Below are 25,217 nucleotides of genomic sequence, written 5' to 3'. Positions count from 1 at the left end.
AGACATTCTCAATAGTCGCTAACTTCATAGCAGAGTATGTACTTTTATTTATGGTATTTGATATGAAATCTAAAAAACCCCCATAAAAAACTAAGTATGATGGATTATACTGGCCAAATCAATAGTCAGAACTCTTGATGTTGCATTGGCAAAGAGAGAGGGGGTCAATAAAATGATCTGCTTGATGGAGAAGACCTCTAGTTGTTGTTCCCTTCTCATGATGGTCTTACTGTCCAGCTCTGTGCTACTTTCTAGGACCCAACAGTAGTTGATCCCATTCATCAAGATCCAAACTAGAGCAAAGACAAGAGCAAGGTTTTTGTTTCCACCCATGGCAAAGCAATTTGGGGTAGCTGAATGAAATTATACAGTTTGGGAAGCACCATGGGTAGTTCACAGAGAATGAGAGAATTAAGGGAAGACCAACCTATTGGGGGCAGAAATGAGTAAGAGACAGTGAAGAAAGAGAAAGGAAGGAAATATAGAACTGGAAGGGAGGAGGCAGCATATCTAGGGTTATGGGTGGGCTCTGAGAGAGGGTTCACCTTATTCTCCTTGTAAGAAAGCTCTCCTGTGCCCTCCATGGCCAAAGAAGCCACCCACAACTCTTTTAGAGGGGTAGCAGCTATCTCAAAAACCAGGCATAAAGCAAGCCATGACAACTCTCCCTGGCACCTATAGAGGACATGAGGTTTTCCAGAGCAAATATTTTAAAAATATAGAGTGAGGAATGCACAGTTTTCAGGTGTGAAATGTCTGCAACCCCTGGATCTGGAGACATTTGCCATCCCTGTCACAACAAATATGAAACTGTATTTACAGGTTAGTGAAAGACAATTCAGCGTGTTAAGCCAATTAAAACAATTCACTCAAATTAAAATATTGTGCTGTTTTATTGGTGTAAAAATCACACAATTGCTAGTTCTGATTCTGCTGAGATACATCCATGCACTTTAACATCTATGATCCCACAGCCAGAATAAGCCATTAAATAGAATATCTGCTGTTAGTCAGCATTAATGCAAATTTACATATGAGATCAAAAGGTGTGTATTATACAATATACAACAAATCCTAATACAGTACATCAACCTGAATAGCAGGATACACTCAGGAAATTCTTTGTGTTAGTAATGAAACCTGTCTACAAGCCAGAAGAATATGGCTTGGAGACATTAGGAGAATGGACACCCAACCCTTTAAAAAGAAAAAATAAAAGATTTGTGAGAGAAAAGGCTGGGAAAGAAGAGCTGAGGTACTGACACATTTCTTGACCATAGAGTATGTTACAGTAAAGTCTGGCATATGTGTCAGTTTATAAAGAGCAATGTGCAAAGCATGCAACTACAGGTGGTGTTCAGGAAATGTCCACGACTGGGATTAACACCCAATCTTTTCACAGAAGGGATGCACTTTCGTGCACGCTGCAAAATTTGGGTCATGAATGAAAATGTTTAACAACCGTCAAGCTGTGGTCACATATGAAATACATGAATGGGAAAGGACAGCCAAATTCATTTGGTATGGCAAGGTAGTTTAAAGAACTTGTGTGGCACTTGGAAGGTGAAGGGTTGATCAAGATGGCAAGTGGCTTGAAATTCCAAGGTTGCAAGGTTGGAAAAATATGGTATTTGAGAGGATTAATGACCACAACCATTCATCTTCTCTTACACAATCATAGCATTGTAAAAGACCTTTATGATAAATCTATGTGCTTCTACGTTAAAGACAGATATTCCTTTGGATATCTGGGATGTTTTTATTCATGATTTTTGACATAAAATATAGAAAAATCCATAAGGTAATCAATTCCAGATTGGGATTATAGGCCACTGAAGTTGTAGAAACCTTGCTCCAACTTAAAAAGTGTGTCCTTCCCCCAAAATGGGAAGGTTGGCAGTGCCAATATATAGAACATTCAAGGAAACACGTATTCCATTCTTTGTATTAAAATTAGAAAAGTTACTTAAATACAACTGTGGACAGAGGACAAAACAATCACAAAAAAAATGTTAAGAGTGCACTGAGCTGAACATACGGGCTTCTGATAGGGCCTTTTTGCCCAATTTCCCCTTTCGGAGTTAATTAGTTCACAGTTAACGGCAATTGGCTTATAAGTGAGAGAAAGGTCGAAGTTGTTCCAGTTGAACTTCCAGTGAAATTCTCTCTTCAAGAACATCCTATAAGAGAAAGATTTGCCCATTACACATTACAATGCAAAAGGCTATTCTGAAAAACAGTAAGTCCCTTTTAGATGCAATGATCAACATGTTAGCTTGAAGTCTGTTATATACATATCCCATCATATTCTTAATACATTTTCATTGTTTTATACAAGCCACATTGAAGATCCTTTTGTAAAGAAATCAAAGAAATCTAGCACAATTGCTTGTTGCTGAATTTTAAGGGGGAAAGAAAGTATGCATTAAATATAAAGAGTGACAAGAGAGATTTCAAAGAGTGGACATCTGGCAAACTTAAGCAACCAATGCAGACATATTAGCTATACCAAGGAAGCAGGAGCAGAATCGATAAGGAAAATGATAAACTCTAATACCTTCAAAAACATATTTTTTAAAAATTGGCTCTGAAGACAATTGCATGGTTGTACAGAGTTCTTAATGCAAAGGTATATGTTACCTTTAATTGCTGCTGTAATTCACTATTCAGTCTGGCCAACACAGTATTAGTCTCCTTATTGCGTCTGATTGATGCCTGAATAGCCTTCTTGTCCTTTCCCACTGATCTGAGGAGATATTTCAAGAAATAGTTTTTAGAGACTGTTAAATGGCTTCAATTTCCCTGAAATTAGTTAATACTCAATTCCTTGCTCCTCCTTAATATATATTTAGTTGCAAGGTGATAATAAATACATTCATGCATGCACACATACACACAGATAGATGTTATAGTACTGGTATATGTTTTTTTCAATGGCCACCATCTATACAGCTACACTTAAATGTGCATCCACTATTGTACTATTTTGAAATTTTCTTATTTTGAAACGTTTTGCTGCAAGGACAAAACTGTATGTTCTGACTGTGTATTCTTTTCTGACAAATGGCCTGGCAGTGTTTATCTCACTAAAACCTGCTAGCCTAGATTCAACTGAGCTGCTGTCATATGCTTCATGTGCTATTGGGCTTTCAAATCGTTTCGCTCTTATGGCAACCCAAAGTTCAACGTATTATGGAGCTCTTTTTTTTGCAAGATTTGTTAAGAGGGAATTTTCTCTTGCCTTCGTCATGTGATTTGTTCAAGGTCACCCAGCAGATTTCCATGGCTGAGTAGAGATTTGAACCATGTCTTCCTAGGGTATGGTTCAAATCTGAGTGTTCAAACCAGTACACTGTGCTGGATGTATGCTTCTATATAATTTATCTGGTTTCTAAATTTTAAGTTGACCAAGAAGTGTGATATTTATTAACTTAAAAGTAATTGTGAAGCTTAAGAGAGCATGGTAAGAAATCCAGCAAGAGTAGCTTTTTGGAACTGAAGTCACTGCCCTCGTTATAGGAGCCTGTGCAGTTCCCTAAGAAGCAGTCAGTGCCAAATTTTCCTGCTCAGTGTATGTAGCTCTGCTTAAAAGAAATGTGATGTGATGGAATAAATGGCTTTTTCAATTAAAATCAGTCTTAGTGTGCTTTTAGTTATTACACTTTAAATGTAAGATTTTTGTCTGCCTTTACAGATACACACTATACTTTTCATTTGTTTCTTTGAGTTTTGGATTCATTGCTTATTTCCACCTCCTTTACTTAGTAATTCAACAATTCAAGCATCAGACTATTTACATTTCTCTTTAATGCTATTTAAGAGGTAAGTTTGCTATTTAAAATAAAAATGTCTCAATATCAGAGGTACTTGACTTGTGTTACCTAGGAATAGATGGCTGTGAAGCAAGAACAGCAGCAATGACACCTGCTTTCTGTGCATGCTCCTCAGCTTCCAGTTTCAGTTCATCCTCTGATTTTGGCCTTCTACGTATAGGCTTTGGTGGTGGTGCTAGAGGGGTGGTGCCTTTGCCCTGGAAGAATAAAGACAGTTCAATAATACATACTACAATAAATTAATCAGTCACCCCTTTCTCCAGGTCTACTTTTTGCTATGGATTAAAATCAAGCCAAAGCACTTATTAAACAATATATCACAGACTCAGAGCGCCAACTAGACCTGGCCTTGGTTCCAACCTTCCTTATCAATGAAGGCAGCAGATATCTTGCCTCCCCATGGCATATTTAACAAACTTAAGAGGTTCTTATTCATCAAAGGCCTTTCACCCTGGCTCGATGCCATGCTCTCCCTTCAGCTGTACTTGAAGGCCGCTACCGGAAGATCCCTTTCCCAGAGAGACTCTGCCCCTGTGACTCGGGTCATGTAGAAACAATAGAACACGTGCTCCTTCAGTACCTGTTCTACAGGGATATCCGTGCCAGGCTTATCTTACCTCTGATATACAAGCACCCAGGCCATTCAGGACAATTTTATACCTCCCTGCTACTTGCAAATACTAATTCAGCTACAACCTACAATGTTGCAAAGTTCTGTGCAGCAGCATACAAAATCCGTCAGGGAATGACTAGTCCCAAAAGTTAACTGTGTGTCCAGTAATCTTCTTCCCTGAATCTACAATTTGGTGATGGATCTGTGCATTGTATGTTTTTACCCTGTTTCCCTCACCCATATTGTACTTCAGTAGTTATATTTATATTTTTAATGTACCAAACATACCAAGTTTGTATGAAAATGTGACTTCTATTTCATGTGCTGGTCAATGACCAAAATAAATGATTTGATTTGATAATCAGTCACCCACAGAGTCCAATACAATTCATCACAACCAAGTTTTATTTAAAATACTTATAGTTAATAAAACAAATAATTGATTTTCATAATCTACTAACAAGAATGATAAATTAGACTCATAAAATGGATATGGTACTAGTCATAACCTTTCCAATGGAATTCTGTAAATCTGGAAATGTTCAACATATTGTGACAATGGCACTAGTTTTCTTAATTTGGTGCCTCTATATATATATATTGGATTTCAGTTCCTGCGAAGTTTTATCATTGGCCATATTAGCTGGAGTTGATGGGAACAGTTGTTCAAGATATCTGGAAGGCACCAAGGAAAGGGTAGAATTAATGATTGCCTCGTTTAAATGTAATGTCAAATGTATAAAAGTTAGTTTTTCTTCTATAGTATACTAGGTGCTTAGATCATGTATTAAAGGTCATCTGACCTCATACAAATGCATTTCACACTGGCACTGAAATCCCATTGAGAATCTTTTACGGCTGATACCCTGCCTCCTCTCATATGCTACACACATCATGATTACTTCCTGTCACTCTGGGTTCCCAATAGAGCTAGGTTGCTTTTTTTTACTCTTCTCCCTCTTCCCATTATTCAAGTTGCATTCTCATTTTCTCCTCATTTATATTTGTACGGATGTAAATATTTTAAGATAATCAATGCAATGTAACCTCCCCACCTGAATTACAACCCTTCAAATGTATCCTTTTCTCTTTAGCTCTTCCTGAGTTTGTCCCTGTTACACATTTTTTAGAGGAGGAAATAATTTTTTTTACCTGCCCCTAGCTTTTATCCTCAGATTTTTATGGGTAATTGCATAATCCATAATCTTGACACTAAAACCCACCCTCAATCTACACATGAGGTTGATTTATACACATGTATATATAATAACAAAATAGAACCAGTTTGTCACCCCTCAAAATATGCTGACAGTAAGCACAAAGGACTTATATTAGACTTAACAAGATAAACTCTGTGGGAGGATTGCTCAAGAAGCCTTCTCTAATTAAAATATATACCAAAAATGTTATCAGCTTGTTACTTAGATTTAATTAGCTGCATAAAAACCTTATGAACAAATACTGCAAATTACACATGCTCATCTTATTGATGCCTTAGAGAAAGTTGTGACAATGTTGAGAATCAGCAAGTCACAATAGGATGATTATGTTTGACCCTAGTGTATGTAGATACCAAAGCTCTAGAATGATAACTCATTTTCTCTTTTCCAAGCTATTAAAGGAATCCAGGTTATGCCCAAAATGCTAGTAAGAAAAGTAAAGCAAACTGAATGTGGCAGAATATGGGTGTGTATTAAACTGAAAAGACAGAAGAGCCGCCATCATTAAAATTCCTTGAAGTTGAACAACAAGATCCAAAGGAAGTATCTGTATATATTACACACAGATGGCAAAACTACATAATCAATTTGAGCTACAAGTCAACACAATATTGTATTAAAAGACACAGACAAGTTCATACACAAATGTTCACTGCTCGAAGATGGAGAGACAGCCATCAACAAATCCCGTCATCTCAGATACGTCTTAATGGAACTATTCATCATTTTACAAAGTAGTCAAGGTATTTATAAATCAGAGTAGAAGTACTGAAAGAAGGAAGCTAACCAGCACACCATCCAGAGTATACTGTTCGAATTCACCCACAGCTTTTAAAACATGTATATCCTACATTTTCTGTGATAAAATTATACTCAAGGAAGCTTATACATGAAAATATAAATATAAATCATAAAAATAAAAAGGCAATCACTAACCCACAATATTAGGCAAATAAACTATTCATAGAGCCATACTCCTCTAAGACTTGAATTCTGAAAGAAGAGCTGCTGGCTTTGTAGATTACAGAAAACTATACTGTGGCAAATACATTTTTTTACTAAAGGATTTATTTATTTCACTAAAGAAAGCTTCTCTTATGGTAATTTCTAAAATAAAGTATCATACAAGTCTCTTGGTCATAAAGGTGCTGTGATATTTTACTGAGTAAACATGAATAGGATAACCCTGGAAGTGGTCTTATATAATAACTTAAAGTAGCTCTCATATTTCAGATTGAGGTTCTAAGGAATTCGAGAATAATTAACTAAGGAGACAAACTTTCACTTTACATATTTTAACACACATGACAAATAGATGTAGTTGGACTAAAATGATCATTCCAAGAAAATATTAGGAGTTCTTTGCAACAAGTCACTGGACTTAATTTATGACCTAAACAGGTGCAAAATGTTTCATATAAATGACTTCTAAAATTTAAATAATGTAGATACAGGTATGCCTCAGTTAACAAAGGAGACATGCTCCTAGCTTTCACTAAAGTAAACATCTCTTATGGTACTTTAAAAAAGAGAAAAAAAAGCAGCTGCTTCTTGTGTGAAAAAAGGGGAATAAATCTGTCATGCCTATTACTCTCTTTCAAAAGTGTTATTTCAGTAAACATGCTCATAGTTGTCTTCAATATGCATATTGGAATCATTTCAGTGACATGTACACATATCCAATTGCCTTGCTTAGTAGCATAGATTGCAGTAAGCATACCTTTTCTGTGGTTGTGTGCCTTCATGTCGTTTTCAACTTATGGCAAACTTATCAGAGGGGTTTCTCAGTAAGATTTGTTCAAAAGCAGTCTACTTCAAAGTCTGAGAGTGTGGCTTGCCTAAAGTAACCCTGTTGGTTTCTACCGCTGAGCAGGAATTCAAGCTCTGGTGTCTCAGAGTCCTAGTCCAGCATTCAAGCCATTTAATTATAAAAGTTCTCCATTTAAGTGTAATGATTAGAACTTTCATAGTGATACCTTTGAAGATTACTGTTAATGCATTTTAAACGAAGTTCACATGGGAAATAGATATAGATTTTACATACCACATTGGCTGGGGTGCTCGAAACTGCTTTATCCTCAACTCTTCCTTCTGTTTTGGCAACTCTAAGAGGTCCTGTAGAATCAGAGGGCTTTTCTGCCTGGAAACAAATAATTCAGAAATGCATTATGGCAAGCAAACAATGCTTGAAACACGTTTCAGGTTTACAGAAGGATTGAGCCCAGTTTTTAAAATTCACTAAATGCTTGCATTTAACTAGATGGCACAACCAAAGCAGCCATAATGCAAGAGTACAATGCTGCTTTTTAAGACTATTATGGGAGACTTTTTGAATTAGTAAAACAGCTGTAATTTTTCCTAGATGAAGTTGATTTGACCATCACTGTACCTTGGTTATATAAATTTAGATAAGACATATATAACCAACTTCTAGTACAGGCACCCTCAAACTGCAGCCCTCCAGCTTTTTGGGTCTCCAACTCCCAGAATTCCTGACCAATTAATAAGCTGGCTAAGGCTTCTGAGCGATAAAGACCCAAACAGTCGCATTTGAGGATGCCTGGTATAGTGAGTGGCCAAGTCAATTTCATCTAGGAGTACATATAGTTGAAAAGCTCTCTCTCTCTCTCTATATATATATATAGCTTTTCAGAAAAACTTCCAATGAAGTTCACAAAACAAGACAAAACCCATTTATTAAAAAAACTCTACAAAATCGGGGTCCCAAGACTGGGTCTTCAGATGTCACAACATTAAATCCCAGAAACCTAAATCAATGTGGTCAGTGTTCAGGGTTTGTAGAGTTATAATCTGGGACCCAAGTTCAAAAGCCGCTGCATTAAAATGATAAAGTATAAAAAGCCTACCTAAAAAAAGAATTCCATGAATGATTAGATCACTTTCATGCACTCTATGTGGTAGCTGCCTTCCAGAAGCAGATAAAGACTTTTCTGTGCCCAGAGACATTTGGGGGCAGATGAGGGGTATGCTGCTGGGGGGTTGTGATTGGGATTCTGGGGGAGGGGGGCAAACACAATTTTAACTGATGCTATTTTAACTGCATTTTAACTGTATATCCACACAGTAATATGTAATTTTTTAAAATTATTGTATTTGCTTAGATTTTGTGGATGGTAGCCACCTTGAGTCCCAATGGGGAAAAGGGTGGGGTATAAATAAATAAAGTAAGAAAACAAATACACCTGGTTAGGAAAAGCACCCTGAATGAGTTCTGGACTAGACTATTGAAAGTTGGCCCTGTCCTTTTTGCACTTTTTTCCTGAAAAGTGAAAAATACCTTTAAAAAACTAGATATTGGGTTTAGTGTAGTTCCCCTTTTTAACTCATTATATTTTAAAAAAACATTTTCTCAGGATGATTATGTTTCATCTTAATGCTGTTTTAGTATTAATGTATTCTAAGTATTTATAAATTGTCTCTGTGTGCCCCAGAAAATGGAATATATATTTGTAATAAATATGTGTCTTAAAATACATTGTTTCCTAGTCATGCACATGTTTGCAAACCAGATTTCTATTCAGATACTGGATTTTTTTTTGCTTAATTAATAGAGACCATGAAATTGGAACATGCATGTTTTATTGGGCCTTTTATCAACTTGGTGCCATTTGTGACCACAAAACCATTTTTTCCAATCCATTATAATACTACTGACAAGGTGAAATAATAAACATTGTACAGTTGAATAGTATATCTTCCTTCTGGACTCTGTACATATATATTCATGTTAATATGAGATTACATCACTCAATCCATTGCTCTATAACTCAGGTACTACAAACAAAAATACTTCATAATGGTGTCTGACTCCCACCTAAGTCTACATCAGGAAAATTTCAGCAATTCTGAAACTTCAATAATCTGGCAGAAAAGTCATTTTACAACAGAAATGTTTACTTGAATCTGTGTTCAGGGTTAAATATTTACTGATTGGTTTGGGTTTTAAAAATTGGTTTTTTAATTAGAGACATATTCAGGAACAGTTTGTGGTATTGTATCTGGATTGGTAGGTTTTAAAAAGTCTAGTATCTTAATAGACACACCCAGGCTGTTGTGGTCCATCACAGAGCAGTTTGAGCTCAGTCTATGTTTGTTTCAGTAACATCTTACACTACCAATCAATTGATGGTGCTCCACTGCTCTTTTGAAAGTCTATCATATAATCAAGACATCAATGGCATTGAATTGTTGCCAACACTGTGAACTGCCCTGAGTCCTCTTTGGGGTTGAGAAGGGAGGTATACAAATATCGCAAATAATAATAATCATAATTTAATTGTGTCTTGCTATCATAGCAGAATAACAGCTAAAAGATACTTGTGTATAATTTATTCAAAAACTGAACAATGATTGCTAACCTGCAAAACTTCAGGGTGTTTCTCAATTTCTTCATCCTCTTCTTCATTTACACTTGATGCTGCAAAAACCTCAAAATGGCTAAAATCTGCAAAGTTTGGCTGTTCTGGTATTTGTTGAGGTGAGGTACTGGCATGAGCTATTATACCTTCAGCATCTGATGAACGATGAACATGACCTCCAGCCTACAACAGAAAAGGGTGAGAGGCAAGGCACAAAGCATTTATTCACTACTTGGGAAAGGATGGAGGCAAAAGCTTGGTAGAAGGACTGCTGGCCACAAAACAACAGTGACAAGAACACCATAAATAGATACCATGAAGCTGTAATTGTGACAAGAAGTCTACAGAAAGTATACCTGTGAGGGCGGAGGTCTTGGAGGCACTGCAGGGGGATAGGCAATCACTCCAGTCTGCTGTTGACCTGAAAGACAGTGAAATTGAGATAAAGTAGGTCTACAATTTCTGGAAACACTAAGGCAATTGGGTGAAAAAACTGGACATCTTTCTGTTTGCTTCTCTCCTGAAAAACTTTTATTTTAGAAAAAACTGCATTATTACCAACTTTTAAATACTGTGTCATTCTATTGCTTTAGGAACTTAAATTATGCTTGAAATGACTAATATCTGGCATGTTAAGAGTACAATGAGTGAGACACAATATTCATCAATGAGTTCAAAAACCTGAGTTCCAAAAGTCAAGAGAGAAAATAATATAATTTTCCACATTTTGGCCTGAAATTCCTAGTATAGGGAAGTGGTAAGAAACACAGATCTTTGAGTTTTTCCCACCCCGGTGCTTGCCTATTTCTGCTCTGCTGATTAAACTCATGTAATCTAGACTACACAGGAAACAATCCTATGCATGCCTATTAGTAAGTAAACTTTCACTAAAGCTAATGGGAATTTTAGGAAATAACTACAAAACCACTAAGCACCATTCTAATCAGGGCATTTGGATTACCCCACTGGACTCTGAAATCAGTTTATAAATTACATCATGTGAAGATTTCCAATCACATTATCTTGAGTACTCTGCAATCTTATGTAAAAGCAACCTTCAGACAGTTCCCGAGTTACAAACAACTCATAGTTAAGAATGGAGGTGAGACAACAGGAAGTGAGAGAAATCTACTGCTAGGAAGGAAAATTCACTACTGAGTAATTGTGGGGAAAAGGTGTCTCCAGTGAAGCTTTATCACCAATTCTTGTTTCCACAAGAAGCCAAATTTTTGAAAATCCAATTATGACAGGGACAGAAAGTAAGGTCAATCTTCTGAACAGGAGCATAGACAGCAAAACAAAAACCACAGGGGTGTTAACCCTTCCCTATACTATATTTCTGGCTGGAGTTACACTTTAAAATGTACCTGTTACAAACAAATTCAACTGAAAAACAAACCTACAGAAGCTATCTTGTTCAAAACTTGGAGACTGCACATTCCAATCCACTCTACAACCAATCGGCAGATTCAACATTTTGTCACTTTTGTAACATTCCTATAACTGCTGGAAGGGCAATTGTTAGGATAAGGATATTTACAATGCCACTGTAACTGAAGAATATCTGATAAAAACATAATTAGAAAAATCTTTGAATAACTTTTTTTATTGTTTGGCATCTCACTCTACATAACTCATGAATGCTAAGTTAAAACCTAAAATTCTGTAAAATTGTGGGATTGTCTTCTAAATTTGCAAAATGAACATTTCAAGTAGTCTTTTCCAGCGTGCCTTTGAAATGCTGCCATGTTAGCTTGTTGTCATAAGAAATTATGTTTTAAAAGGGCTGTTGCATTCTGAATATGAAACCTACTATGGCATGAGTTTTCATAGCCTAAGCCAATTTCAACCAATTCACAAATCGTTCTGGAAGTTGGTGTATATATACTTGACAAAATAAATAATTCTATACTGAGTATTGTAACAATGTAGGCATTTCTGAATATGGAGTCATAAAAATATACATCAAATCTTCATATAAGAATATGAGCTACATTTACCTGGAGTAATTGTGAAAGTCCTGTTCATATCTAAAGATGATGACCGAGAGTGTGAGGGATGAGGCCTTGGTGGTGGCGGTGGCGGCGGTGCAACACTGTCTGGAGATGTTCCTGATTGTGACCTAGAAAATATTTAAAAGTACAGCAAATCTATTGCAACCTATAACTCAAAAGGTCTAAAGCAGGGGTTCTCAAACTAAGGTCTGTGGGCTGGATGCGGTCCTCCAAGGTCATTTACTCGGCCCCTGGTCTAAACTTTAGCCTTAGGGTCACCCTAAGTCCAAAACAACTTCAACTCACACAACAACAACAACAACCTGAATTAACTTGACTATCTGATTAGCCAAAAGCAGGCCCACCATTCCCATTGAAACTTGAACCCAAGTTTATGTTGGTTAAAATTGTTCATCATTTTAACTACTTTATTGTTCTTTCATGTTTTTGCAGTACAAATAATATATCTGCAGTGTGCATAGGAATTTGTCCATGTTTTTCACAAAATATAGTCCAGCCCCCCAACAGCCTGAGAGACAGTGAACCGGCCCTCTGCTTTAAAAGTTTGAGGGTCCCTGATCTAAAGCAACCAGAAAGCATTATACTGAGCTGACAACCACCTATACTACAATGAGGATGTCTGTACTTCTGGATGACAATCCACTATCTTGTTTGACGTGATTTTAATAGTGGTCTAAGGTTTTATGTGTTTTAAATATGTTTATTTTATTATGTATGTATGAACATATATTCCATATTTTGTCTGCTCCAACTACAGTTTCTGTCCTCATGATGCACTTTTCCCCCGCCCTTAATGAAGGTCTGTCTAACCCCACTGTTTGTTCCTTTTGAGCTCCTCCCTCAGAAACACATTCTTCTACTACTTATCTCATCCAGGGTTTCATCAATTTTATTCTAGTGCATTTGGCCCGCCCACTGTGTTCAATTTATCTATCATGTTATTTTGTACCTGTTTATTTTATTTTGTTATTTCATGTATTTTATTTTGATGTTATTTTGCTTCTTTGTATTTTATTCTGCTGTATTGTAATTTTGGGCTTGGCCTCATGTTAGCTGTCCTGAGTACCCTTCAGGGAGATGGTGGAGGGGTACAAATAAAGATAATGATGATTATTATGTTTATATGGCATCGAATCATATGGCATCGAATCACTGCCTATATATGTAAGCCGCCTTGAGTTTCCTACAGGGTTGAGAAAGGCAGGGTATAAATAGGATAAATAAACACACAGGCCCAATTTTTCCAGGGATCTATTACACCACCATAAAAAGGCTACTGTATAATTTCAAAAAATATTTCTATAAAATCTCTTTTTACCAAGTAGTATTATTTATTTATTTTGTATCAAAAGCATTGAATAAATCAGTATAAAACTGATAAAAATAGAAGGTGTGCAGGTGGCTTTTGACCAAAACCAAGCAACAGCAACAGCATTGTCTGTAGCCTCCAACAATTCCTCCTCTGTACATGAGGCAGGGCACAATTGACAAGCATACAGATGCAGAGTTGTGTGTTCTGCTCCACAGTCACATAAGGTGTGGGATTCTTTTAGGTAGTGCCATTTTGCTAAGTTGTCTTTTGATCTGCCCACTCCACTTCTGAGTCTATTCAGGGACTTACAAGTTGCCCATTCTTGGTTTGCCCCTGGAGAAAGACCCTCGTGGGGGGCCATCCAGTTAGGATTTCCTGATTTAGCTGCCCAGAGGGATACCCTTGCTGTTGCTGGAGGGACGCCAAGAGGAGTGGTAGTTCTCATAAAGCTTTTCCTTGATTTGAGTCTACTGGGAGGAGGCTGGTAGCCATGTAGTGGGTGGCTTTCACAGTGTTCAATCTTATTTCTCTCACATTTAGCAGCAACTTCCTGTTGCACATCGGGGGTGGGGGGGTGGGGGGCAATGCCAGCTAGCTTGTAGAGTTTATCAACAGGTGACCAAGTAGTATGAAAAGTATCTTCCTAGATATATTCCTTAGCACTACTGCAAAATAATTTTGAACCATCACAGCTTTCATTTGAATTCCAAACCTTTCATCTACACTGCCAATGCCCATCTACAACTTTGTATCTCCAAACTGAAGGCTAGAAGTTTATTTTAACGCATTTATTTCCAGGACTCTAGATCAGGCATGGGCAAACCTCTGCTATCCGGGTGTTTTGGATCTTCTAATCTCAGAAATCCCAGCCAGTTTAGGAATTGTTGGAGTTGAAGTTCAAAATACCTGGTGGGCCAAAATTTGCTCATGCCTGCTGTAGATGAAATGTGGATCAGAGGGCTGATACCCTATGCATTGTCACTTCAGGACACAGCACAATCAGTCCTACTGGTTAAGGATTATGGGAGTTCACTGTTCCAAGGCATCTAATCCAATACAATCAAACAATACCAGATTGCAGGGGCTGTGTTACTGTGGGAGAGACAGGATTACATCAAGTTCCTCCCTCAAATGTAATCGGTAAATAATTCATTCCATTAGGCTACAGTACACAGAGATGTGGGGCCAGCCCGTTGCTCCAAAAACACCAGTTTTTCTCTTCTTCAGCTACTTCCATTCAAGATAGTTGTTATATGAACTTATGCCTGACTTGAGTCTTCACCCCACATCATCCCTTTTCTCCCTAATAAGCACTTTTTATTCCATATTTTATTATATTTTATAAGGATAAAATAAAAATACATTAATAAAAAAGAGGAACTTTGGGCTCTTTTGAAGTGGTGGATATAAATTGCATCATCCCCTATCACTGGCTTTGCTCGCTACAGTTGACAGAAACATCTGGAGTTTATCAGTTTCCTCCTTTTAAAAAATAAACAAAACATGTACAGGGTGCCCCCAAAAACTGGACAACTTTAACAGCTATGGTGATTATCCAAAGTCTATGTTAATATATTAAATAATATATGTTATAATAAATATTTAAACACAGTTACAAAGTTTATCTTAAATATATGTAAGGTAATTTATTCCCCGTATAGCAATGAATGCAGTATTAACATTGTCGAAGCCCAGAGCTGCAAACTTCACTTACAAGTTTTTCTTTTAATTTTCTAACACTGGTCTATTATTAAAATTTTAATCTTGTTGTGGGTGTATACATCTTTTTTTAAAAAATGTACCAACTCGAATTATAAGGTGACTGAAATATAATGTTTTGTCTTTTTTCCAGTTTGCTCTGGAACCTAATAACTTAAAGCTGTCTTTTTGTGAATGGCTAATTGCATACAGCTCTAGGAATCTAAAAATAAATACTTAAGAATTGTTCATCAGCTCTTTTGTCTCCTTCTCCCCTTTTCCCTACCAAAGATACCTAACCATGTTTGCTTTAATCAATCAGATGGACACTAAAATTGTACTATTGGCAATCGACTCCCTCCAAAATGATGCAATTTTTTTTTTACTTATCACTATACAATGAGAGGAAGTATTAGACTAAACTTTATTTTAGGATGCAGGATGGGGTTCAGGGAAGTGTGCTCATTCAACATTCTTAAAATGAAAGCAACTCATTACCGTTGTCTAGTTACAGTGCTTCCAATATGTTCTGGGTCTGAAGTAAAGGAATCTGAGCTGCTGTAACCATCTGTTGATGTAAGAAAAATAAAATCTCACATGTTGTGTTTATTAAACACAACTTGATTATGCTTCAGAACTGTAATGTGTACAAGTTTATCAGTAAGTAGCCTTTGATGGACATAACTGACAAAGTCAGCAAAATAGGTTTCTTTACAAACATATGCCTAAAATTAATTTAGTCCCACATGTAACATCACAACCACTTTCCTTTCAAAAACTCTGTATTCTTATGATCAGTATTCAGTCATTTCAAGTTAATCTATGGATGTCTACTGAAAGAATAAAAAGCACTAAGAGAGCATTAGAGAGGCAAACAATATCTAGAAAACATTTCCAACAATGTTGTCTCTTGTTTCATGGGACAAAATTTCAACTCTGATTAGCTTGGGTGAAAAGTTCAGCTACAGAACCAAACACAAAACCTTTAAAAACATGTTCCTGGTAAAGTATCATAGGCTATTTCTAATGGAACCATAAACTAGAGCAGCCAAGTTAGTACTGAGTTATAGCTACTGAAAATGTTCAGTGAATTGGAATGGCTGACATTCTCATTGGAAAGTGAACACAATACTTGCCAACTGTATTTCCTCCTACAAATTTTACAGATGTATTCATTTTATTTTCTTCTGCAATGTCAGGTGACTTCACAAGTAAAGGGCTGGTGGGATTTGTGTGATCTAAAAAAGAATAAAAGATATTTAATATGGAGTTTCAGGAGATCTCACTCCATAAAGATCTATATTTGACTATGTATATATCTATACATATTCAGTTATGAAACCTGAAAGGATAATTAGCTATCAATAGTCTCAAGGCAATAGTTCAGATGATAGAACTGATTTATTAGCAGACTGGGAAGGGGCAAACCTCTGTCATCCAGTGAGCTCCTTTTCATCATCAAACCTGTTCTAGTGGTCTTATTAACTTTTATGAAACCAGCTTTGTCATTAGAGGGCTATAGGGAGGAGGGAATAGAAAGTTCTGTGACACTAGTAGTTGAGTACTAGAACAACACTGGATTTCTGTCATATTTTGTATTTCACTAATAACATGATGGAAAAAATGATTCACAGTTTGATACTTTCGAATTACATCTCTATTAAATAAGCATCATGTAATGTTAGTTTGTGGTATTAACATAACACAAAAACAACTGGACGAATTGACACTAAATTTGGATACAATACACCTATCAGGCCAATGAGTGACCATCACTCATGAAAAAACAGGGGGGGAAAGCCAAAAATGCAAAAAGACGCTACAGCGCATGCGCAAAAATTACTCCCCCGGAAAACAAAACACACAATAGCATAACCACACTCTCTTCCTGACTACAGCTCCCCTGGACCAGGTCCTTTAGAAGAAGAGGATCATCCAAATGCACTGCTTCCAAGATGCAAGCTTTCTTCTCCTTAGATTTCTTTGAGAGCATCCCAATTCCTGCATATTTCCAATTTCCTATTCCTGGATTGCAACTCCCACCAATCCTCCAGATAGATAGTTTATATAGAGATAGGTAGGAAGATAGATCGATCAGGAGGACTGCTGGGAGTTGTAGTCCAAGAATACATAGAGAAGGAAGAAAGGGGGGAAAGAGAAAGGGAAATAAAATGGAGGGAAGGAAGGAGAGAGGGAAAGAAAAAAGGGAAGGAGAGGAAGAAAGGAGAGAAAGAGGGAGGTAAGGTTGGCCACAGTAACGTGTGGCGGGTACAGCTAGTTCATGAAATAGAACGTATTCGCTATTTCTTCCTAGCAGGTTGGGCTGGATGGCCCCTATAGTTACTTCCCACTCTGATTATGAAAGATTTCTAATTTGGTTCTAAGAGAACAATCAGCTTGAGTATGTCAAGGAGTTCATGATTTAACTAAAGCAATACATGAGGCCAAAAGAAATCTGGTATCAGGACAAACTGGATTCATTTTTTGAATACTCTTAAGAATGAGGCTTTAAAAAACAATGTGATTTTCCTATGTTTTGAATTTTAGGGATATGTTAATAATTTTAAATCTTGTTTCAACTACTTTATGGTAGAATAGTTTTAAAATTAATATTTACTAATATTAGAATGCAAATTCACAAAACTTGTTGAGATACAAGCATATTTTCATTGCAGCCACTGAAATGAAAGTTATTTGTTTTTCTCAAGATATTTAAAGGTTGCATCTTAACTGAGATGCATAGGAAAGAGAAAAAAATTGAGGTTTTCTTGGTTTACAGTTTTTAGCTTCAGGCATCTAGTGTGGCAGGCTGGGCAACAAGTACTTCATGGATGAAGTGGGGTTCTCCATCTTCCTCTCCAGCCTTTATTGCTAGTTTGAGACAGAGATCAGAGTAATAACTGCTGCTTACCATTCCCAGTTCTTTTAAGCTCCATTTCTTGCATGTGAATTTTGCTTGGAGTCATCCGAATAGGAACAGGATGGATAATTGCAGTATCCTACAACACAGAGAGATAAAATCCATTTAGTTTAAAGCAAAATTTCTAAGCTAAGTTACCATATATTTTTTATTAAAAGCTGAAATCATGAATACAATGTCAGCAAGATTGACCCACTCCAAGGATACTATGCCACCACGCCTTCTTTTCTGTTTTGCACTCCTTTCTATGTTTCTGTGTTGCTTGTGTGTTTTTAGACTGTGGGGCCAATGGAGACAGGCACTTCTACTGATATTCTCTGTAAAGTTATATACATGGATTCTTCTATATCAGTGGTTCTCAAAATGTACTCCAGGGAGCCCCCAAAAGCCCTTTTTCCTCAGCTCCCTCGGCCCAAAAGCCTTTTTTTCTTGCCTCTCTTGCTACCCAATCTCTTTTTCCTTTGCCTTCTTTGTTTCCAAAACCCTATTTCCCTTCCACAGCTCAGGGGGTGCTTTGATTGCACTTTTCTTATATAGCAGAAGAGGGGGCTGGACTGGATCGCCCTGGGGGTCTTCCACTTAAATACAGTTAAGTTTATGTTGGTCTAAATTGTTCTTTATTTTAAATATTGAATTGCCCTTTTTTCCTTTTTTGTACTATAAATGAGATACATACAGTGTGCATAGGAATTTGTTCAGGTTTTTTATCAATTAGTTCACATAAAGACTCCATCTATCTGCCACTGGCCTGACCTGTCTGTCAAATTTTAAAACACATTTATTTATTTATGGAATTTCTATCCCGCCTTTCTCAACCTCGGAGGGGACTCAAATGCATCAAAAGGTTTTCCCATGCCTGATATATATACACTATATATAATAATATAATATATAAAATAATATATAAACATTTCTTGGGGTTCCAAGAAACTTTTGCTTCAAAAAGAGCTCTGTGGCTGAAAACGTTTGAGAATCCTTGTTCTATATAAACAGACATTATGCATTTTCTAGCGGAATTTTACATTTCTCATTTTGTCTGATTATGGGGACATCTACACTGTTGAATTAATGCAGATTATCACCAATTCATTGCCGTGGTCCTATGCTATGGAATCATGGGGGTTACTGGTTTTATCAGGCACCAGTACGCTTTGGCAGAGAAGGTTACAGACTTTATAAAACTACAACTCCCAGGATTCTATAGTATTGAGCCATGGCAGTTTTACCCATGTCTCCCCCAAATGCAGAATATGGTCATTCTTTCTTCAACATGGTGTTTTTATTTATGGTGATACCATAATATGTGTTTAGGTTGCATTACAGAAAGGAAGTGTGATGAAGTTCTTGCAGTTCTTCACTCATGTGTCTTGGTTTTACTAAGACCATAAAAAGGAGGAATGCGTGAGATGATGCCATCATGTAATACCAGATTTTCTGGAGAGGTTTTGGACAGTTGCAATTAATGTGTATTTAAATCTGAGTAATATGTGTAACTGGAACTCTAACGCAGCAGAATTCCTGCATTTTATGCATATTCACATAAATGTAAGTTGAGGTCTCATGAAGATTTATTCATTCAATGCAAGAAAATCTGCAATATTATTACTCCAGGATCTTATTTGTTCATATGATCTCTTGCTCCAGTTGCTTATACTCATATTTTGATAACTTTGGAAAGTTATTGTTTGTAAAGGAGAATAATGCCATAATTTGAAAGACTGTTTAGGATGGTGCAAAACATTAGACCAAAGAAAGTATATTTGAAACATTCATTAAGAATCGATACACAATATATGATCTTCTAAATAATTTCTCAGGGCTGAATTATTAATCAGCGCCTTTGATGAGTAGGTATATAATCCCACATGATTGCTCTGCCTCAAAGTTCTGTCATTGGAGTATATGTCCCACTTCATGGGAAAGCTTGATTCCACAACTCCTGCTAAAATGAGCCCTCCTCCGTAATTTACCTGCTTCCCTCTTTGATCTCGCCCGAGCTTTTAATTAGTTTTAATCAGTTTGTCCTTTTAATCACTATATGTAGCCCGCCCATTATTATCGTGCCTGTGCATATTTTTTAAATTGTTATGTATTCATATGTTTTATGTAACTATGATGTTATTGTTTATTGTTTGCATTTTCGGTTTGTGTTTTTGGTTTTTCTTCATTGTAATTGTCATTTGGGCCTCATGTAAGCCACCGAGTCCCCATTGGGGAGATGGTGGCAGAGTAATAAATAAAGATTATTATTATTATTATTATTATTATTATTATTATCATCTTTATACTGAGTTTAGGTAAATATACTGAAATTTAGAGTACGTTAATGGCCACTGGGCTAGCATGTCACAAACGGTAATTATTGTATGGCAAGGAGACTTTATTTAATGATATGGAAAATCCATGTTCGTTTCTCCAAGATCAGAGGAGGAACCAGTAAACTATTTATTGTTACTTCTAAATATTTGGGCACATCTTTCAAGGGCACTGGGTGTGTATAGGTTAAGGGCAATTTCACATCTGTGTACCCTTCCCCATCAGACACACTCACTTGTCCTGGCAACTCACGTCATCAGTTTCAAGCAATTTGTAGCCAAAAATGACAAAGGGATATAGCTGAGGTTTTGGAGGAAAACTCCTCCATGTTTCTAGACAGATTGGTTGTGTGTGAATGTGTTTTGCCACAGTTTTCAGGCAGAAAATTATCCAAAATAGTACGGAGGTTTGTTTTTTTTCGAAAACCCCTTTTTGCAAGTCACCACATTTCTCAACTGTCAACCCCTTTTCAGTGCAAGGCAGCTGATGAGCCTCACAACTAATAGCTCTTTAATAGCATATATTTGTTACAATTGATAAAATTAATAAGAGTTTGGTGACATGCAGCACAGTGAAAATGCTCCAAAAGTTCTTCCATTCTTGCATAGATGTACAATATGAAATCATGAACATTTTTATATGAAGTAGTGTACAAATACAAAACTCTTCCAGTGAATGTTAAGTCAAATTAAGATAATCAGGATTGCCATCATTATCCATCAAGCGCTGTAGAACCATGCATTAACAGGCAAAACACAATTAATTACAATTCAGAGTTAATAAAATTAATTTCAAATCAAGCAAGCTGAGTGATTGACTTACAGGATCAGCTGGTGCAATGTTAGAATCAAATTGGGTCAGGGTTTGTGAGCTTGAGGAGCGTTCACTAAATGTCTCCCACTGCTGAACAGACAGAGGAAAGACAAGTCAGCATGAGAGAAAGAGTAAAGGTTCTCTAAAGAAAATTTAGCTTAGTTCAGAGGTTGCACTAGCTGTTGTTGGCTTTCCAAACATTGCCAATACCCAAATTTTAAAGGCATACTTGATAGGTGTTTTCATATTTTCAAAAGCGTCTTCAGCTGTCTCGTGTATTATAGGGGTTCACCAAATGAGTATCGTATGAGCAAAAGTCAGATTTTGCTTATATGAAAGAAAGCATGCAATTTTATCAATATAATCAAGCCAACAGAAATGGAAGTCTCTGAATACTTTGATGCTGTTATTTTTTTTGTTTTCTACATATCACAACATAAATGTAGAATTAGCTTTATATTTTCCTTATAAAATATTGGATTTTAAAAATGTGTATTACAAAAGCATTAAGAGAACCATATCCGACTTTTGAAAGCAATTCTTGAAAATGCTTTTAATCTGAATACATCTTATGCAGACACAGGAATACTTAATTTATAATTGAAACAAAGCAAAGGATTAGCACTTCAAACTCTGTCAATCAATAAGGAAATCTGTTTTGGCAATAATTTCAACAGGCTACAAGATATACTCTATCATAAAATATTACTGCCAAGTAAGTTTTTCATGCTCAATCCCTCCTCCCCAAGTGACTCAACAGCAATTAATTCAGCATCAAAGCAATTAAAATATTTTCTAAGATTAGAAAGTTAGATTATATCCTCAGAAAAGAAATGTTACTGTTTCTCAGTTAGTGGAATGTTAAGTAATTATTAGCCAAATCAAAACACAGCAACAAACCCATTTGAGGCAACCTTGATACGTTTACCTGGTAACCCAGAAACTTCTTACCCATCAATAGCTGCTACATGGCTAGGAGAATGTTTGACTTACTAGCCATGTGAGCAGGACCTAACTACGGGAACAGCTATTTGAGAACAGTTCACAAATGGCTAGGAGAGTGTATGAGAGACATTTTAGGTAGATTAATACGAAGTAGATAATTTCCGCATGGAAATCTGTCATTAGTAAGAGTCTAAAATTAAGCATTTGCTACCATGAGAACAGGCACAGAATAGAATCTGCCATGTTAATAAATCACATAATGCCAATACATTAAATGCTCCACATGTTAAAAATAAAAATACCAAAATACCAAAAACTGTGGAATTAGATCACTGTAACCTGAAGAATCTTTAGTTCTGAATTTTCTTAACAGTTCCCCCAGCATACTGTATGTAGGGAACTTCAAAGCAGCCTGCATTTTAAGAAGTTAAAAGAGCTCTACTGTGACAGCACAATTCCTGTGCATAAATGTAAGAGATTATTAGGATCTTGTACAATATACTCAAAACACCTATAAATGTTGTTTTGGATTACTATTCTCCATATCTGACAACCAGTAAAGCCATTCTAAAAATAATGGTTGACATATCTGATATTTCAGTCTCAGAACTTCCTATTGATGTTCCCTACTCCCTTGAACAGGTGCTTGAGGGTTATGTCAGTAATCTCCAAAAATCAAATCAGGATCTTGGAGTCATAAGTTCACTTCCTACAAACAAAGGCAATAAGTACTCTATTGTAAGGAGCTGTTTTGCTATATTTATTATTATTTAATTTTATTTACAGTATTTATATACCACCTTTCTCACCCCTGGGGTGAGTACTGCTCTGTGGTTGATCCTGGCCAACATCAAATTCTTGCCTATTTATCCAATTCCACGACTACATACAGAACTATACAACCCCAGTGTGATTCTGCCTATTTGTGTCTGCTTGTCTATCAGTGGAAAAATGAAAGAACATGAGGAATTTTTCTATGGCAAATGATTTTTTCGATGCCTGTTGTATTTTATCTTGCTCCTTTAATAAGCAAAACAAAAGCATATCTTGTTTTATCCCCTCACAATAAACCTGTCTACAACTTAATCTTGTACTGGCGTTTAATATGCATTGTATTCTTTGGTCTTTGTTTGAGGCTGATCATTCTACTTAGAAAAATACCTAACTTTATTGGTAATTCGGAGAGGTTTACAAATTAATGTTTTTCTGTTCTTTTGAAATTAGCATTAATTAGAAATATTACTGAAAACAGTTCTAAAAAACAAAGCCAAAATACTTTTGTAATAATTAATTATTCTCTTTTAGGGTATGTTCCCAGTGATTTACTGTCAATAATTTTACTTGTAACAATTTACAGTAAATTGTTACTTGAAGTTTAAGCTGCATTATATTTCAAAGTATATACACAACACTAGATAAATATTTATTCTGCTCTTATAGTAAACATAAATATTTACCATACTAGAAAACCTTGATAAAGCTTCAATATAAAATATTTAAAGTGCTCCTTTTTGCATGAGCTTGATAACCTTTTTAGTGTCTTCTGTCCTTTTTTATCTTGAATGTTCTGTTTTGTACATTTTATAGCTCTTTGTCATAGCCTTTTGGCTAGCACAATAAATATATTGATTAATAAAAAGCACGAGAATTCTTCAACAGAATCTCAAATACTAAATAAAACAAAGATAAATCTACTTTAACAATCAATCATTCTAAATTATGCAGCTATGATTATGCATACCCAGTAACCATAATTTTGAATAACTTTTCAATAAGATATGTATGGTAAAAGTACAATCCGATCTAAATTTGTAGTAAGCAGAGGCTTGTTCAAATATCTGATATGACTGTCATACAGAGGATTTTTTCTTACATATAGCATAAATATTTTGATCAAGTCATAATTTATTAAATAAGATGTCTGCTTAAAGGGTAGTTTCTCTATATTAGAACAATGCAAAACTTCCACATACTTTTTAGGGTTAGGCAATCTAATGCCCTGTCTCAAATGCTGATCCTCACCACAGTCCACACCCACACACTAACTTTTTGATGAAGTCATGGATTTTAAACAGAATAAAAATAGCTCACCTTTAAAGACCAATTGAGGGAAAAGAAGAAATATCAATAATGGGTTGCTTACCTGCAACTGGTTCTTCACCTGGTCAACTTTCACAATGGAGGGGGGCTTGCATCTGCAAAGAGCCACGAATGGAACATTCTAGAATTGGGCAATTTTAGCAGGAACACTGCCCCCCACCCGCTCATTAATTACATACAAGTGAGCCTTTCCTCAAGTCTTGAGTCCAATACGAAAAAGAAAAAAGCACATGGAAAGAAGTGGAGGAAAGTGGGTTGTGTGAGTTCAAAGATGACCACTCAAAGAACCAGTTATAGATAAGCAACTTGTTCTTGCTCTTTGTCACTCAAACAAGTGACTGGATAGCAACTCATAAGAGGAGTGTTAAATATCATATCAAAATTGAGGACAATATCAACCAACCAAAAGAGGCATAGGTTTTCAATTTCACATTCATATGGTGGTAAGAAATTAAGGTTGATGGCTGTGACCATGTCACTGCTCTGACACCTCTGGCAACAGTACAACCTTCACAGAGATTGTTTAATGCAACCAGTACTCTTGCAAAATGTCTCCAAAATATTCCTGGTTTGGTAACCTATCTAATTGGTAAGTGATGTGAAGGGTTTCTACAACGCATGTCAATATTCTCTTTGAAGAGTCAGGATGTTCTGTTTTTACAACCTGAATATTCAACAAGGCACTACGTTTTAGAAGGTGCTGTACAATTACAAAAAAGGTCAATGCTCTTCTGACATCCAGAGAATGAAGAGATTGACCCAGAAAAGGATTTTGTATGAATGTAGGGAACATATCATATTGCTCCAAATGGAACTGGGAAATAACCTTTAGAAGTAAAGAAAAGTCTTGTTTGAGCATCACTTTATTGTTATGAAATACTGAGGAAGAAGGGTCCATGGGCAATTCAGTCAATTCACCTGTCATTTGTGCAAAAATAACAGCAGGGAAGATATTCTTAAGTGATAGTATATCTCAGCTAATGAAGTAAGTGTATTATTGGCCAATACATACATTTTTGTACCAGAGTGAAAAACATGTCCCATCAAATATTT

The 25,217-nt window shown here is 36.2% G+C and overlaps 1 protein-coding gene across 3 annotated transcripts in view; it reads right to left on the bottom strand.

Annotated features, from left to right (window-relative positions):
- Positions 1-874: 874 nt before the first annotated feature.
- The window catches only part of REPS1 (RALBP1 associated Eps domain containing 1), a 61,302-nt gene continuing 36,959 nt past the window's right edge, over positions 875-25,217 (bottom strand). For 2 of the 3 annotated variants that reach the window (XM_060753459.2, XM_060753460.2), the window contains exons 10-20: positions 21,129-21,209; positions 17,982-18,069; positions 16,207-16,308; positions 15,569-15,638; positions 12,046-12,167; positions 10,402-10,466; positions 10,046-10,228; positions 7,711-7,806; positions 3,882-4,030; positions 2,641-2,746; positions 875-2,180 (exon numbers count right to left, since the gene is read on the bottom strand). In XM_060753459.2, coding sequence (XP_060609442.2) covers positions 2,112-2,180; positions 2,641-2,746; positions 3,882-4,030; positions 7,711-7,806; positions 10,046-10,228; positions 10,402-10,466; positions 12,046-12,167; positions 15,569-15,638; positions 16,207-16,308; positions 17,982-18,069; positions 21,129-21,209 — 1,131 coding nt within the window. In that variant the 3' untranslated portion in view covers positions 875-2,111. The remainder of the gene's footprint in view (positions 2,181-2,640; positions 2,747-3,881; positions 4,031-7,710; positions 7,807-10,045; positions 10,229-10,401; positions 10,467-12,045; positions 12,168-15,568; positions 15,639-16,206; positions 16,309-17,981; positions 18,070-21,128; positions 21,210-25,217) is intronic. The other variant, XM_060753461.2, reaches the window with a different exon arrangement.

Source organism: Anolis sagrei, chromosome 1 (genome assembly GCF_037176765.1).
Source record: "Anolis sagrei isolate rAnoSag1 chromosome 1, rAnoSag1.mat, whole genome shotgun sequence".
Lineage (NCBI taxonomy): Eukaryota > Metazoa > Chordata > Lepidosauria > Squamata > Dactyloidae > Anolis > Anolis sagrei.
This window is presented reverse-complemented; position numbering and strand designations above follow the sequence as displayed.